A 14,691-nucleotide genomic window follows, 5' to 3' on the forward strand; every position below is an offset into this window, starting at 1 on the left:
CGCCCCCCCCCCCGCACTCCTGTGGGATGCTCCATGCGCCCCAGCTTCACAGCATTCACAAGCCATGCTGGTACCTCAAGGTTTGTAGAAAAAACATTTAAAGTTATGTCTATGTCCAAATAGCTGATTCTCCAAGTCGGCACTGAATCTTCAGATTCAGACTTGGCCAAACTGAATCAGGGACAGTGATCTGAATCAACGAATAGAATCACTGTCCCTGATTCAGGCCGAATTCAAATCCGCATCAAATAGGGCCCACTTCGCACACCCTCACTAATCAAGTCATAATAATGACCATGGTACAGCTTCAAAGAGGACAGTTAGGTCAGCTGAAAACTGAAGTAACATAGGTTGTGGTTCAAGTCCACCGTAATCATTTCTGGTCCTCCTGTCTCACAAAAGGCATGACAGTAATGGAAGGCTTGGAGAGATTTCTCAATGGAAAAAGAGATTGGGACCATTGAGTTTGGAGAGGGTAGTAAAGCACTGGAACAAGCTGCCCAGAGGGGCTGTGTAATATCCATCCTTGGAGGTTTTTAGGACACAGGTAGACAAAGCCTTCGTCTTGAGATAGTTGGGAATGCTCTTGCTTTGAGCAGGGAGCTGGACTAGATGACCTCCTGAGGTCCCTTCCAACCCTAATTTTCTATGATAATTAAGATGAGCCAATGAAGTTTACAACTCAGATTTAGGACATATAAGGCTATCAATATTTGAAAAGTTTAAAAGAATTTTGTCCTTCTAAAATCAGATTATAATTCCATATATCCTCTAGTCCTGCACAGTACACTGAATTAGCTGGTACTCAGTATGACTAGAGCAGATGAACAACTGGTCTGATATGGTACAGCAAGTGCTGCCCTTCTTAGTATATATAATGTTCCTCTACTGCTTTATGAAAGCAAAGGCTGTAAATGATTTGAAAACAGTTTGCCTAAATAGTTTGCCTGTTGTCTTTGGACTTCTCAGTAGCATAAATGAAGAGGGTGACCAGGACAACAGCCCTAAGCACCACCTTTTTGCTACTTGGGCAGTGGAAGGGGTTTGAAAAGTGGCCCCACCATACTGACAGCTAATCATCCTGCCATGATCAGTGCCATGGTATCTGGCACTGCCAGGTGCATCACTGCTGCCCCAAGAGCAAAGGACACTGTTATGCTTCTGGGACTTCTTGGGGGAGTAGGGATTTCTCAGAGGTATCATGCACCCAGGATTGAGCACACAGTTCTGTCAAATAACTACATTTCTGCTTGACATTTTCCATCTCCTACAGCCCTGTAATTTATAATATGGATGATTTTTTTACTCTCAGAGCAAAGAAATGTACTGGAAAATAGGATTTTGCATAGTAATATTGCATCAAGGTCCTCTATTTCCTTCTATTCATTTATTGCTATATACATTTAATAAGATCAAAGCTTGTCTCATACCAGGAAAGGCTAAATTTTGTAAAAAAGAGCTTCCATGAGGGTACCTCAAACATGAAAGTGTCCACTTCCTCTCGAATATCCAGATAGCTCAGTTTGTTCCCTTCATCATCAGTTGCATTCAGAAGCATGTCAAGGAAAGCTCTTCTCTTTTTCAACCCTCTTGCTTTGCAGCTGTCATCAAAGTTGCCTGTACTTCCTCCACAGTTCTTGGTCTCTCTGGCTTTTTCTGTAATAACCTTGGAAAATAAAGAAGAAAGTTCCTTGAATTCAAAACTTTTACTTAGTCTATCCCAAACATGCTGCTCATCCAATAAAAGGTATTGCCCACAACAATCTTGGACTCTTGGATAATAAATATTCAGTATTTAGATTTCACAGTCTACCAATTTGTAACAAGTGGGAGTCCCAGTGCCGGTCAAGTTGTTGACCTGTCCACTTGTCTCCAGGCTAACCACCCGCCTACCTCACCTGCCATGCCTTTGGGTGATACTAATTGGAAGATGTTAACCAGGCAGAAGGCTGCCCATTTACTTGCTCTGATGACAAGGGCCTATATACACAGCTCCAAAACTTCCTTTATACCATGTCCCATGCCTCACAGATGGCATCCATAGCCTAACACCTGGTCTAAGCTTATGTGCCCTCACACTGGGCTCACAATCTCATTCACTTGGGGCTCCCAGCCCCTCCCTTTTCCTCAGGCTCCCTGCCTGGCTTGAGACCCTCTTGGTCCTTCATCCCCTGCCCAAAATGGGGCCTCAATCTCCTTCCCCCTGGAGCCTCACACTCAGCTCCTTCTTGGGGCTTAGAATTCTACCCCCCTGGAGCCTCACACCCAGCTCCCTTTTTTATGCCTCAGGCGTCACTGTGGCCCTCAGCTGGCTCTGGCCTCTTCACCTAACCAGGACCCAACCACAGGTTCCACACAGTAATCTGGGCTCTTGATTTGTCTTCAGTGTTTGCTCCCCTAGCCTTTTCCCTCCATACGGTAATCCGCAAGGCAGCAGGGGCTGAGGCTTTCTGGCACCCCATACTCACCCTTCACTAGAGAGGCAGAGGTGTGGCATTTCCTGGAGACTTCCCCGCCACCAGCGGTCTCACCATGCCATCCAGCCCCAGCAGGGTGTAGTTTTAGGTCATGCCCAGGAACAGGAACCTCCACCTTCCCCATAGTTCCTGCCCTGTACCTCCAAGATGTTATAAGCAGAAGCTCCAGCTAGTTAATGTTCTTTCTCTAGCTGCTTGCAGCAGACTGCTGGCTCCACTACTCAGAGCCCTGTTCTTATAATAAACAGCTAGCCTTTGTTCCCAATTAGGCAATTGTACCTGATTGAGAATGCAGCCACCTGCAAGCTGCTCTGCTGCCTGCCTATGCCCCTTTGAGTAACAAAGCACAAGTTGTGCTCTGTTACACAATTATATTAAAAAAATAAACCTTATTCTAGATATTAAATAACGTACGGCTCCCTTACTTCCTGCCATGCACTGCTTTGCATTGGGAGGGGATAAATATGCACTTAGCCTTTGGTTTCTCTCCTGTACACTGAGTTTGGACAGGTTACTACTGTGAATAATGTGGATTCTGACTATTTAAGCCCTAATTTTTCAATGAAAGGCAATTTTTGGGTAAACACTTTGTGCTAAACACTAGGACACTAGGTTTACTCTCTGTTCCACATTTTTCAGCCTTCAGCACTAAGGACAGCTTCACAGGCACCTTTCCAATAACACATCTTTTGCTAATCATTGAGCCCCAGGACTTTTGTCACTGCCAGACCCCCATCCCCAGTCCCACCGCCATCCTCAGACCCCTGCCCCCAGATATCTTGCCACCTCCAGACTGCTGATGCCACCGCTAGACCTGGCACTGTTGGACCCCTTGCTGCCCCAATAGTGGCCACCATGACCAACCCCACACCCTGAGCTGGATCTAGCTAGCAAGGAGCCCTCTGGTCCAGATGTGATTTAGGGCCCCAGATAAACATGATATCCCTGTTCTAAAGGAATTAAGAGAATTTAACTTTATTTGTGGTGAAACTAGGTCATTTAAGGTTTGGTTTGTTTACTACCAAACCGCTAGTTCCATGTTAGTATTTTCCAATGATGAAAAACAACGGCCTAGAAACAATGTAATAAAGTTATACTTTTTTCTTCAGTGTATCCTTTTGGTATCTGCATATAGTCTACATTAAACTGTTTAATAATTGACATCTCTCAGGTAAACTGATATTTCCTCAGGCTGAGCCCCCAGTCACTATATTCACAAACTAGTATCTCAGACTATGGCACTTTGTTTTCTAAATAAACATAATAGGAAAAAGAACAATAGATTACCTTGTCCGTAAAACTGTGAAGTATCTTAAGACTTGTATTATGTTCCTGTCCTTCTTGGAACAGAGTACAACAGATCAGGCCAAAGCCAAAAACATTTCTGTCTATGATGAATTATATCACTCATCCTAGGTAACACAAATACAATGTTATATGCATTTGTCAAAACACGCTAACAATTCCTCCCCAAAATCCTAACAGTATCTAACTGTTCTGGTACTGGATGGGAAGAACTACTTGATAGTGGAAACAACAAACATTTTGATTCGCTTTTAGGGATTCAAGCAATTCAAGCAATTTTAATTTAATCATAACATTCAAAAGCCATTGCATTTTTGTTGCTTGTTACATACATGCCAACATCAAGTGAAATCTGTTCCTATATAAAAATTAATATTGATCACAGATGCTTATTAGCACAAAACAGAGATATAGGGCCAATATTTTGGGGGTTATTCTGATGTAAACCTGGACTAACTCTATTGATGGTTCTAATTTGGATTTCTAATTTCATAAAAACAGGGAGTGGAGTTTGTTTGTTTTTTCATGATTGAGCAGTTTCCATGATGTTTACCATGATTTCAACATTACTACAATTTGGACATGTAAGCAGACCTGGGACCTGTAAGCTTGTCCAACAGCTCTCTAAACTATACAGTTGATGCAACAAAGGATATCACAAAAAAGCCTTGCCCCTCAATATTTTCTGGACCATAACAGCTACACAACACTCCAACCCCACTAAGTAATCTAATACATAAAGAAAAGAAACTTTGATAGGATTGTTTTCTACTGAGAGAGATTACTCTGAAACAGCTATATTAACCGATCCTGTCCATTGCCAGTCTAATGCATCCTGGAACAGGTTCGGCATAAATTTACAGCGCTTTCAAATTCATCAAGTTCAGCCATATGATTCAGAATAGTTAAGCAGACCTTCAGACTCCAGGAAAGGATTTAGTTTTATACTGGCAAAATACTTTCAAATACTTTGACTGTATAAGAGTAAATCACAAAATAAATTGTCATATAAATGACACAAAATTTGTTGTATTCCAAAATAACCTCAACATTTCAGGGATGATTCTTCTTTATAGTAAGGTCCTTTTACAAATAGTGAAGCAGAAAAGAGGGGACTTGAATTGAAACTAAATGGGAAGATGGGAAGGAGGAAGTCAATGTCATCTTCTTGGACTTCCAGAAGGCCTTCGACACAGTGTCCCACCCAATTCTGGTGGGCAAGCTGAGGGACTGCAGCATTGATGAATGCACGGTCACATGGGTGGCAAACTGGCTCCAGGGACAAACCCAGAGGGTGGTGGTGGACGGGTCAATGTCGACCTGGGAGGGTGTAGGCAGCAGAGTCCCCCAGGGCTTGGTCCTTGGGCCGGCGCTGTTCAACATCTTCACTAGCAACCTGGACGAGGGTGTGGAGAGCACCCTGTTCAAGTTCGCTGATGACACCAAGCTGTGGGGTAAAGTGAATACACCGGCAGGCAGGGGCCGCATCCAGGCAGACCTGGATAGGTTAGAGAAGTGGGCAGATCTGAACAGGATGCAGTTCAACAAGGACAAGTGCAGGGTGCTGCACCTGGGGAGAGGGAACCAGCATTATGGTTATAGGTTAGGGACTGACCCTCTCGGCGGTAGAGAGGCAGAGAGGGATCTTGGAGTCAGGATTGACTCCAGGATGAATATGAGTTGCCAATGCGACGAAGCAATAGGCAGAGCCAACCGCACCCTGTCATACAATCACCAGGGGCATCGCTAACAGGTCCAGAAAGGTCTTGCTCCCCCTTTATGCGGCGCTGGTCAGGCTGCAGCTGGAATACTGTGTCCATTTCTGGGCACCACACTTCAAGAAGGACGTGGAGAACTTGGAGAGGGTCCAGAGGAGGGCCACTCGTATGGTTGAGGGCCTCCGTGGCCAGCCCTATGAGGAGAGGCTGAGGAACCTGAATCTCTTCAGTCTCCACAAGAGGAGACTGAGGGGGATCTTGTGGCTGCCTACAACTTTATCAGGGGCCAGCAGCAGGGACTCGGGGAAAGTCTGTTCACCAGGGCCCCCTATGGAGTCACCAGGAACAATGGCCACAAGCTGAGGGAGGATAGGTTGAGGTTAGATATTAGGAAGAACTACTTCACTGTAAGGGTGGCCAGAGCCTGGAATAGGCTTCCCAGAGAGGTGGTGCTCTCACCTTCCCTGGAGATATTCAAGAGGAGACTGGATAGGCACCTGGCTGGGGTCTTATGACCCCTGCCACCCCCAGTGCTCCTTCCTGCCCATGGCAGAGGGTTGGACTCGATGATCTGTCTAGGTCCCTTCCAACTCATTGATTCTATGATAAATTGCAGTTATACCCACTTCAAGGCCCCTTTATACTGTTAAGGTAGAGTAAAAGGGCCTTGACAAAATAAGAGTCAGACCCTTCAACCCTACCTGGCACCAGATTTCATGTTGATGTGCATGCAACACTCAATTCCAATTAAATCAATGAGTCAGTTTCATTTTTGTGCAGCATCTTACATAAGGCTTGTACGCTAGTACAATGCAAATGCAAAATATTGCCTTTCTAATCTAACTGAGCTTCACACCCATGTATTGTGCTGGCATAAATAACCAAACAAGGTGCTGGACACTGGTGACTTAAGGTAATTGTGGTCTGTGCATATAGAGCTCCAGCTTTTCTCTGCCCATGTAAATTCTACATTCAGATGACATAGCAACTATTTCAATCTCCATTAAGTATGAAGGGCCAGAAATGCAGCTGCACCATGTGAAGACATTTAAGAAGTGCTCATTGTGGGACTATCCCAGAAAAATCCTCTGGGTGGGTACAGGTGTAATATTTCCTCTCCTGCTCCGACATTCTACCTCCATACACACTTGTGCACTTTGCAAACCTTGTACAATTCCCACTGTTCTCCACAAATGGGCAAAGCAGACCGTAAAGTATTGTTGCCCTAGCATAGCACCAGATATCCAACAGAAATGGTTTGTGCTTTTGTAAAATCCCAGGTGCTACTGCTGACATTAGCATGCTCAACCATAATGTAACAAATCTATTAAGCAGGTTTGAAAGGTGTACACTTACTTGTAAACAGAACGAACATATTCTGAATCTTTATCACTCTGTGCACCAATGTTCCTGCCCATTACAGTTTCTAGAAGGAACAATTCACCAAAAGTGAGATAACTATGTGGAGAGTCACAAATAAACAGACACCACACATTCATCGATGGTTTTCAAGCACTGCAATTATTTACACCCTCCACATACAATTCTTTTCTAGTTGGTATATTCTCTTTCAAATCTAGTTGTAATACTATTTTTCCTTTAGATCTCCCTCATTTTAGACTCCATATCTCTCTTCAATCCTACCAAAACAAAATTCTCAAAACATATTTGATTGGTGAGACAAATATATAAATAATTAAACTAGAATGTAGATGATGTGGAAGTAGTCTTACAAGATATTCAGTGCTGTTTTGTGTCATTTTCTCAATAAATTAAACTGTAGCATTGTAACACCTGTACTTGGAAGCTTCCTTATCATTTACTGCACTTTCCTAGCAACTGTTGAATCATACCCAGGTCTTACCACATATTATGTCCAAGGCACACAGAGTGATGTCCAGAAAACAATCAAATGGTTCTTGGTCAACATGTTTTTCAAATGTATCTGCCAAAACATTGGCTTGCTCATTCATGACTTCTAGAAAATCAGTCAAGATTGTGAAGTGGAAGGTGGGAGTTATCATTTTTCTCCTGGTCCGCCACTTATCTCCAGTACTAAAAAATAAAGAGAGTGGGAAATTAAGTATGAAAAACATATTTAAGAAAGGAAAAATAATGTTCTTTGTGCCAGCAAGTGCATTTAACAGTAGTTACAATTAAAAGAGAGATTCCCGATACTAAACTTTAAATTACAAATAGCACATGTAGTTACGGTTAGTCCATCTGCAGCAAGCATGGCACCAGCCATAGACACCCATTTATGGGGGGGCGCAGACAGAAAAGGCACCAGCAGCATTCTGGGAGCTCTCCACGCAATCCCCCACCCTCAGCACTCAACAGCATAACCAGAATGCCAAAATTACTAGTTATACCTCTAGTTATGACACTTTCATTTCATATCACTCTTGTCTGTTTATGCTGTAGATTCTTAAGGACTCTGTTAATCCAGCATGCACAATGTCAAACCACAATGCTACTGCAAGTCTGACCCTCATTTTTTTAGAGCACCATCTTGCTTTAGTGCTCAATCAATACTACTATAATCAGCATGACAAGGGCCTTTCCTTCCTGCAGTGTTGAAAATTGTGTCTAAGTAATAAATATATACATAAGTCATCACTTTCATAGTAGGTTTGATTCCATGCTGTGTATTTTGATCCTTAACATTTGGAAGCGTCTATCAATGATACAATCAAGACCTGAGCAGTTAGAGCTTGGCACTACCTCCATTTTGTAAGCAGCAGAGTGCTCTTCATATGTGCTCTTGCCCTGACTGTGGGCCCCATGATTGAGAATAAATTAGGTGTATGGTCCAGCAAGTAGGACTGTGGTCTAAAGTCAGGAGAAAAGGGTTCTAATCCCAGCTCTATCAAGGATGATAGGACCTTAGAGCAGTAATTTCCTTTTGTACCTGGCTTCCCCAATGTGAAAAATGGGAATAATATTACTTATCCTTCTTTTTAAGTTTCCTTGACAGCTACACTTGAAAAATTATATATGTAAAAGATAAATATATTCATGGATTAAAGACGCACATTCTTGGGAAATGATTAGTGTATCTCGATTAAGATTCTGTTTAAAGTGTTCCAAGGTAACCTGATTTAGTCTTTGCTTACAGCTGAAATCCTGCTCAAGTTTATGGACTATTAAGAGGCAATTATACCTGCAAATACCAAGTGAGTTTTTAGGTAAAAATACAGAATAGGCATTATACCAATGTAAAATATAAAATAGTAGAGAATAGACTATATAAGCCTCTAAACTTGGGTAACTTTGCTCATATTGGACATAAAACTACCCTGAAAGAAACAGGATAAAATACTATTGATGGAACAAATATCTAATCCCTGAGTAACCATTTGCTCAATCATAATATACTCTGATTTATCCTATTGATCTGTTTATTTGAAGATAAAACATAGTGCATTATGTCTTAAGGCAGCCAATATGCATTATAATTTTAAACTATGCATAAGTAAGGGGATAGGAGTGTATTTACATAGTACTATACCTTGTTAGAAGTCCTGTGCCAAGCCATGGATGTAGAAATTTGTATGGATAGGATTTTTCTATATTCTTTGAATTGCTCAGAATAACCTAACAATAGAAAAAAAAAAAAAAATCAATGAAAAAATTCTCTTTAGAAGATGAGATATGGCTACCCCTATCATGCTGACTGTCAGTATTTCCTTTTTTTCTGATTTTTAGGAACATAAAAAAAATATTCCAGCAATGTCAATATTGCCATTTTTTGGCATAATATATTTATAGTTCACAGTGAATTGCTTTTTAATTCTTTTTTTCCCCCCTTCATTTTATTACATAAAATAAAAATACTCAAAACCAGGAAGAAAAGTTTTTGGAAAATCTGGAATTTTTTGGTTGATTTCCAAACATTGATACTTCTTTCAGAACTAGGGGAGAAGAAAACATTCAGAATTTGAACTAGAACAAAACCAAACATTTGAAATAGTTCACAAAACAGAATGTCTGTCTGTTTCATCACTATCAGTCCCCATTTGAGTAAACACCCCACTGGTTCCCAGTGACAGTTGGAGCTCTTGGTCTTCACAAGATCTATGTTTCTAGGAACTCCATCAAATCCATCTACCCTAGGAAGCCTGTATAATGGCTTTTTCTACTTCAAGGGGAAAAGAGAGCAGCAAGTTAACACAGGGAAATCCAAGTGCTTCCCTCACCAGAAATAATATCCATAATCATTAGCAGTAGGTATTGTACACTCAGAAGTTAAGATAAAGAAGAGAAAGTTGCACAGTTAAAACGGAATTTGAAAAAACTTATCTGAGTTATAGCTGAAGTATTACTATCAATTTATCATAACTACTTTTTCTTTCCAGTGTGCCTTCAGTAACACTGCTTCTCATGAGGTTGCCTATGAACCTTGAGATACCAATCTAAAAATCAATTGTATCTTTAGATAACAATCTAAATGCAGGGGGTTGGTGCAAAATTTACACAAAAAGAATTTCTGACTTTTGTCATGCTAGTATAACTAGTACAAACAGATCAATGAAGTATGAGACAGGCACACTCACCTGCACAGTATCAGGGTGATAGCAAACAACAAAAGGTAGTGGTCCCACCCAAAGTTTTAACAGCGGTTGATTCCTGTAGTCTTCAGTATATTGCATTACTTGTTTAAAGAATTCTGGAAAAGAGAAATCTGCCTAAAGAGGCCAAAACTGAAAGTTCTGTAATGAACTGACTGTAAGTTCACTATAGCTTTAGTTTTGGTGTTTTGGTTTTACTTCACCAAAGCACAATTGTTTTGCCCTTTTTTTTCATTACAGTAGCACTCAAAGGGCATATCTACACATGCTGATTTAAGGTGCTTTAGCCATTTTTAAAGCGCATTAAGGGTGTGGGTCTACATATTTGTGTCCTTAATGCACCTTAAAATGACTATTTTAGGCTAATTGCACATAAATGTGATGCCCACATAAAGCAGACATCAAATTTAGGCATGAATAGTTAAGGTACCTTAAGGGATGTGTAGATGCCTTAAGGCGCCTAAACACTAGTTCTGTTGACTGAGCAGGCCAGAGCTGAGCCCATGGGGCCCCGCCAAGAAGAAGCAGTGGGTGCTGTTCTCCAAGGCACTGATGCTAGAGCTGGAGCAGTGGTTCTGGCAGCAGCAGTACCTGTCAGCGTGTCAACTGATGACTGCACGCAGGAGGCACAAACCACCCCCACAAAAAAGCAGAACAACCCCAGCCCCACCACGTGTGTGGGCAGGCCAGGGATGAGTGGTAGCTTCATATGCTCCATACATTGTGCAGCAAGCAGAAGAACCATGCCACACCAGCAGAAGCAGAAGCAGGGGCAGGCATCAGTCGGGACACCAACAGGTACTGCTGCTGCCGGAGTACTACTCCACAGACAGGTACTGCTCTAGCTCCAAAGTCTGTGCCTTGGAGAACAGCACCTGCTGCTGCTTCTTGGTAATGCCCAGCAGGCTCTAGCCTGCTCTCAACCAATGCTGGGGGGCAAGAACACAGGGAAAGGGTTAGGGCCAGGGCTGGGGGGAACAAGGCTGGCCTATCACATCTGTGGGGGCTAGTGGCTCCCACCCCCTTAGCTGGCACCGGGCTGCACCACCCCACTACCCTGCCGCAGGCTTCAGGGGGCTCTCCAGGGTGCTTCCCAGGGCAGGCTCCAAATGCATTTGCCCAGTGAGCCTTGTTAAGGCACCTTAAGGTGGGCACGTGTAGATGCACACCTAAATCACCTTAAAGCACATTTGGCTAAGGTGCATTAAGTTTAGGTATGTGTAAATGCAAGGATGCCCAAAGTGTATCAACTCTGCAGTGCAGTATGAAGGTTAGAGGTACTTTAAGTGCTGCTGTACTTAGGTACCAGAATCACTCTAGCTGCTATAGTATAGAGCTCCCCAGACTTTATTTACCCTGCTAAAAAATTAGATCTCTATCAGAATATGTGAATCAAAATCAAAACCTTGTGTAAACAATCAACCACTGGGGAATTTGGTAGTACTGACCAGACTTTCATATTGGAAGGTTCTGCACACTCAAAACAAAATACTTATGGAGGAGGCACTTCTTTGTTGTTTTCCAGATTGGAAACCTGGATGCATTATTCCATGCTATGAATTTTATGAACGGGTTCCTCTGAAACATTCTCATCTACTAGAACAGTAGCTTCCTGGAGCAAGGATGCTTAATCCTGCCCTAGACTATAAAGTTGCAGGGTTACAAGCCCTGATGTACTGGCATAGCACTCTCATACAAGATTAGCAGTATATATCAGGACGATCAAGGAAAGTGTGGGTCTCAGACTAATTGGAGACGGCAACCTAGTAACAGATAATACGGAAAATCCTGAAGTACTCAATGCCTCTTTCACCTCAGTCTTCACAAGCAAGGTCAGCTCCCAGACTACTGCACCTAGCAGCACAGTTTGGGGAAAAGGTGAACAGCCAACAGTTGTGAAGAACAGGTTAGGGACTATTTAGAAAAGCTGGACACTTAAAAGTTCATGCAGCTGGATGCAACGCGTCCAATGGTGCTGAGGGAGCTGGCCAATGTGATTGCAGCACCACTAGCCATTATCTTTGAAAACCCGTGGCAATTGGGAGAGATCCCAGATGACTGGAAAAGGACAAATATAGTGGCCATCTTTAAGGGAAGAAGGAGGATCTAGAGAACTACAGACCAGTTAGCCTCACCTCAGTCCCTGGAAAAATCATAAAGCAGGTCCTCAAGGAATTCATTTCTAAGCACTTGGATGAGAAGACGGTGTCTTGGGGCAGAAGCAGTTCCTGGCTCTGTATTGATTTTTTCCTATCAGTCTGCGGTTTTGTAGGTGTTAATCTTTGCTCACTAACTCATCCTGGCTAGCTACGGTGTATTGAGCTGGTCCCTGAGTGAATCATGATTGATTGTGTAACACAGTAGCTAGCTAGCACAAACACCCATGTTACAAGTTTTGCCTGTCAGCAGCTAGGGGTGCAGGGCCCCAGAACACCCCTGCACCCATCTCCTTGACAGCTAGCAGGCTTTGTGACCGCAGCAAGGGCTAGCAGGCCTGCAGCTTTCACCCTGCTGCACCTTAACACACACAGTGTCACCCAAGTCAAAAGTTTGGTTTGTCCACAGCTTGAGGTACAGTTTCCCCCCAAACCCCTCCAACTATCTCCTTGAATCTTGGCAGGCTTTGTGGCTTCCACAGGGGCTAGCATGCCTGCAGTTTTCACCCCACTGTGGTTTAACACATACACGTGACACAAGTTTTGCTTTCAAAACATTGGGGTGCAGTTTCCCCAAACCCCCTGCACCTATCTCCTTGAAACTTGGCAGACTCCATGCCCTCAGAACGGGATACCATTCCTGCAAGTTTCATCCAAATCAGGCCAGAAATGACAAAGTTATAGGCTGTTCTGTCCTTCCCCATTATAGCTGATGGGCAAAATGCTGAAACAGCTAAACATTTCGACTGGTCTCATTTTGTTTTGAAGCTGTTTTGACTACATCTGTCCCCTTTCAATTTCACTATTTTGACCTTGAAATGGGTCAAAACAGCATCAAAACAAAACTGGTGGCAAAATTTCACACAACCCTAGTTTTTAGGTCACCAGAATAAGAATTCCCTGCTCCCATCCCTCCCCGCCACCTCCGGCTCTCACTGCCACCATCCCCATTGCCTCTGGCTGCCCTGGAGGCAGGGAGAAATCCAGAGCCACTCTTGCCCTGCTGCAGCTGATCTGTGCAGGGAGCCAGGCTCAGCTGAGGACACTGCATCTACTAGAAGTCATAAAAGTATTGCCTCTCAAGAACAGAACACTAATTGAAAGATACTCACAGCAACATCAACACCTTACAAAGATCTCCCAGAGCCAGGTAAGTGCCTCAAGGTCAAAAAGGCCTTTCAGTTCACCTGATTTCTCTTGAGGATATAACAAAGGACATGGCACTTTCACAGCACCACAAGTGGCACTGCACTGCTTGGAATTCAGGACAACAAACACTTCCAGAGTTTGTTCTCACTTGGCAATTACCCACAAGAGCTAGCTAAGCAAGCCTGACAGTTCAGCTGACTCCTGTGTCAAACTCCCTTGACAGCAGAAATCATGTGGTTGGTTTGGAAATCTGGATCTGTCCACGGTTAAGAGCTCATTGACACACAGCAAGGGGCTGCTCCAAAGAGAACTGCCTGACAGACCCCAGCAACACGTCAGGGACTCTCGGCTCTTTTTATACGCGGAGATTGTTGGTTGGCAAGACAGGTCCTTGTTCCCATAAGAACTGCCATTTACTGGGCCAGACCACAGGCTCATCTTGCCCAGTGTCCTCTGTCATGCAGGGGTACAGCAGATGCCGAAAGGGAGAGGGAACCAGGTACAACTAGGGGTTTTTTCAGTTCCCCTCCCACTTGCAGCCTCCAGCATTTAAGGTCTAGGAGGCTCTGATTTAGAGGCCGTGCCCCTCACTCCTATGCTCAATAGCTATCGATACCCCTTTCCTCCAGGGACTTGACCAACCCCTTCTTGAGTCCAGCTCAACTGTCGGCTTCTGTAACAGCCAGTGGCACCGAGTCCCAGGCCAGAACGAGATGCTGTGTGGAAAAGAACGTCTTTCCATTAGTCTGAAACACCACATCAACTCCGTTCACGTGGGGACCCCTGGAGCTGGTCTTGCGGGAGACTGTCAACAGTAAATCCCAGCTACCTTTCCCTTACCATTTTATTATGCCCCCCACCCTCCATTGCCTTTTCGAAACCAACTTTTTAGCCTCTCCCACTTGCTTTCCAGCCCCGATCCTCCCTAGCTGGCGGCAGCAGCATCCAGGGGGGTTTCAAGTGGCCCAGCCACGGGCTTGGGAAAGAAGACTCGGGTTACAAGAGCAGCAGGTGCCTCCGGCTGGCGCCTTCGCTGCCAGAGGGGCCGGCGCCAGAGTGAACCGAGGTCGTCCCACCGGGCACCCCGCAGCGAGCAGCGGCCGAGGGCCATACCGGGCTCCTACCTTCCCCCTGGCGCTCGAAGAGCAGCGCGTTGCCCAGCAGCGGGTAGCAGGGGCTGAGCCCCGGCACCGCCCGCAGCTGCCGCCACCTGCCCAGGGCCACGGCCAGCAGGCGCAGGGCGGGCGCTGCCCCTAGCGCCACGAGCAGGACGCCCCCCGCCGCCGCCGCCCAGTACAGCAGCCGCGCACCCCAC

The 14,691-nt window shown here is 44.3% G+C and overlaps 1 protein-coding gene across 1 annotated transcript in view; it reads right to left on the reverse strand.

The window, feature by feature from the left end:
• The window catches only part of LOC109303762 (cytochrome P450 4V2-like), a 28,522-nt gene that overhangs the window by 13,786 nt on the left and 45 nt on the right, over positions 1-14,691 (reverse strand). The window contains 8 exon segments of the mRNA XM_019525980.1: positions 1,475-1,666; positions 3,765-3,828; positions 3,830-3,889; positions 6,857-6,926; positions 7,365-7,555; positions 9,012-9,097; positions 10,057-10,169; positions 14,501-14,691. The exon segment at positions 14,501-14,691 is cut by the window's right edge and continues 11 nt beyond it. Of these exon segments, the coding sequence (XP_019381525.1) occupies positions 1,475-1,666; positions 3,765-3,828; positions 3,830-3,889; positions 6,857-6,926; positions 7,365-7,555; positions 9,012-9,097; positions 10,057-10,169; positions 14,501-14,691 (967 nt within the window).

Source organism: Gavialis gangeticus, unplaced genomic scaffold (genome assembly GCF_001723915.1).
Source record: "Gavialis gangeticus isolate Ggan-Ray unplaced genomic scaffold, GavGan_comp1, whole genome shotgun sequence".
Lineage (NCBI taxonomy): Eukaryota > Metazoa > Chordata > Crocodylia > Gavialidae > Gavialis > Gavialis gangeticus.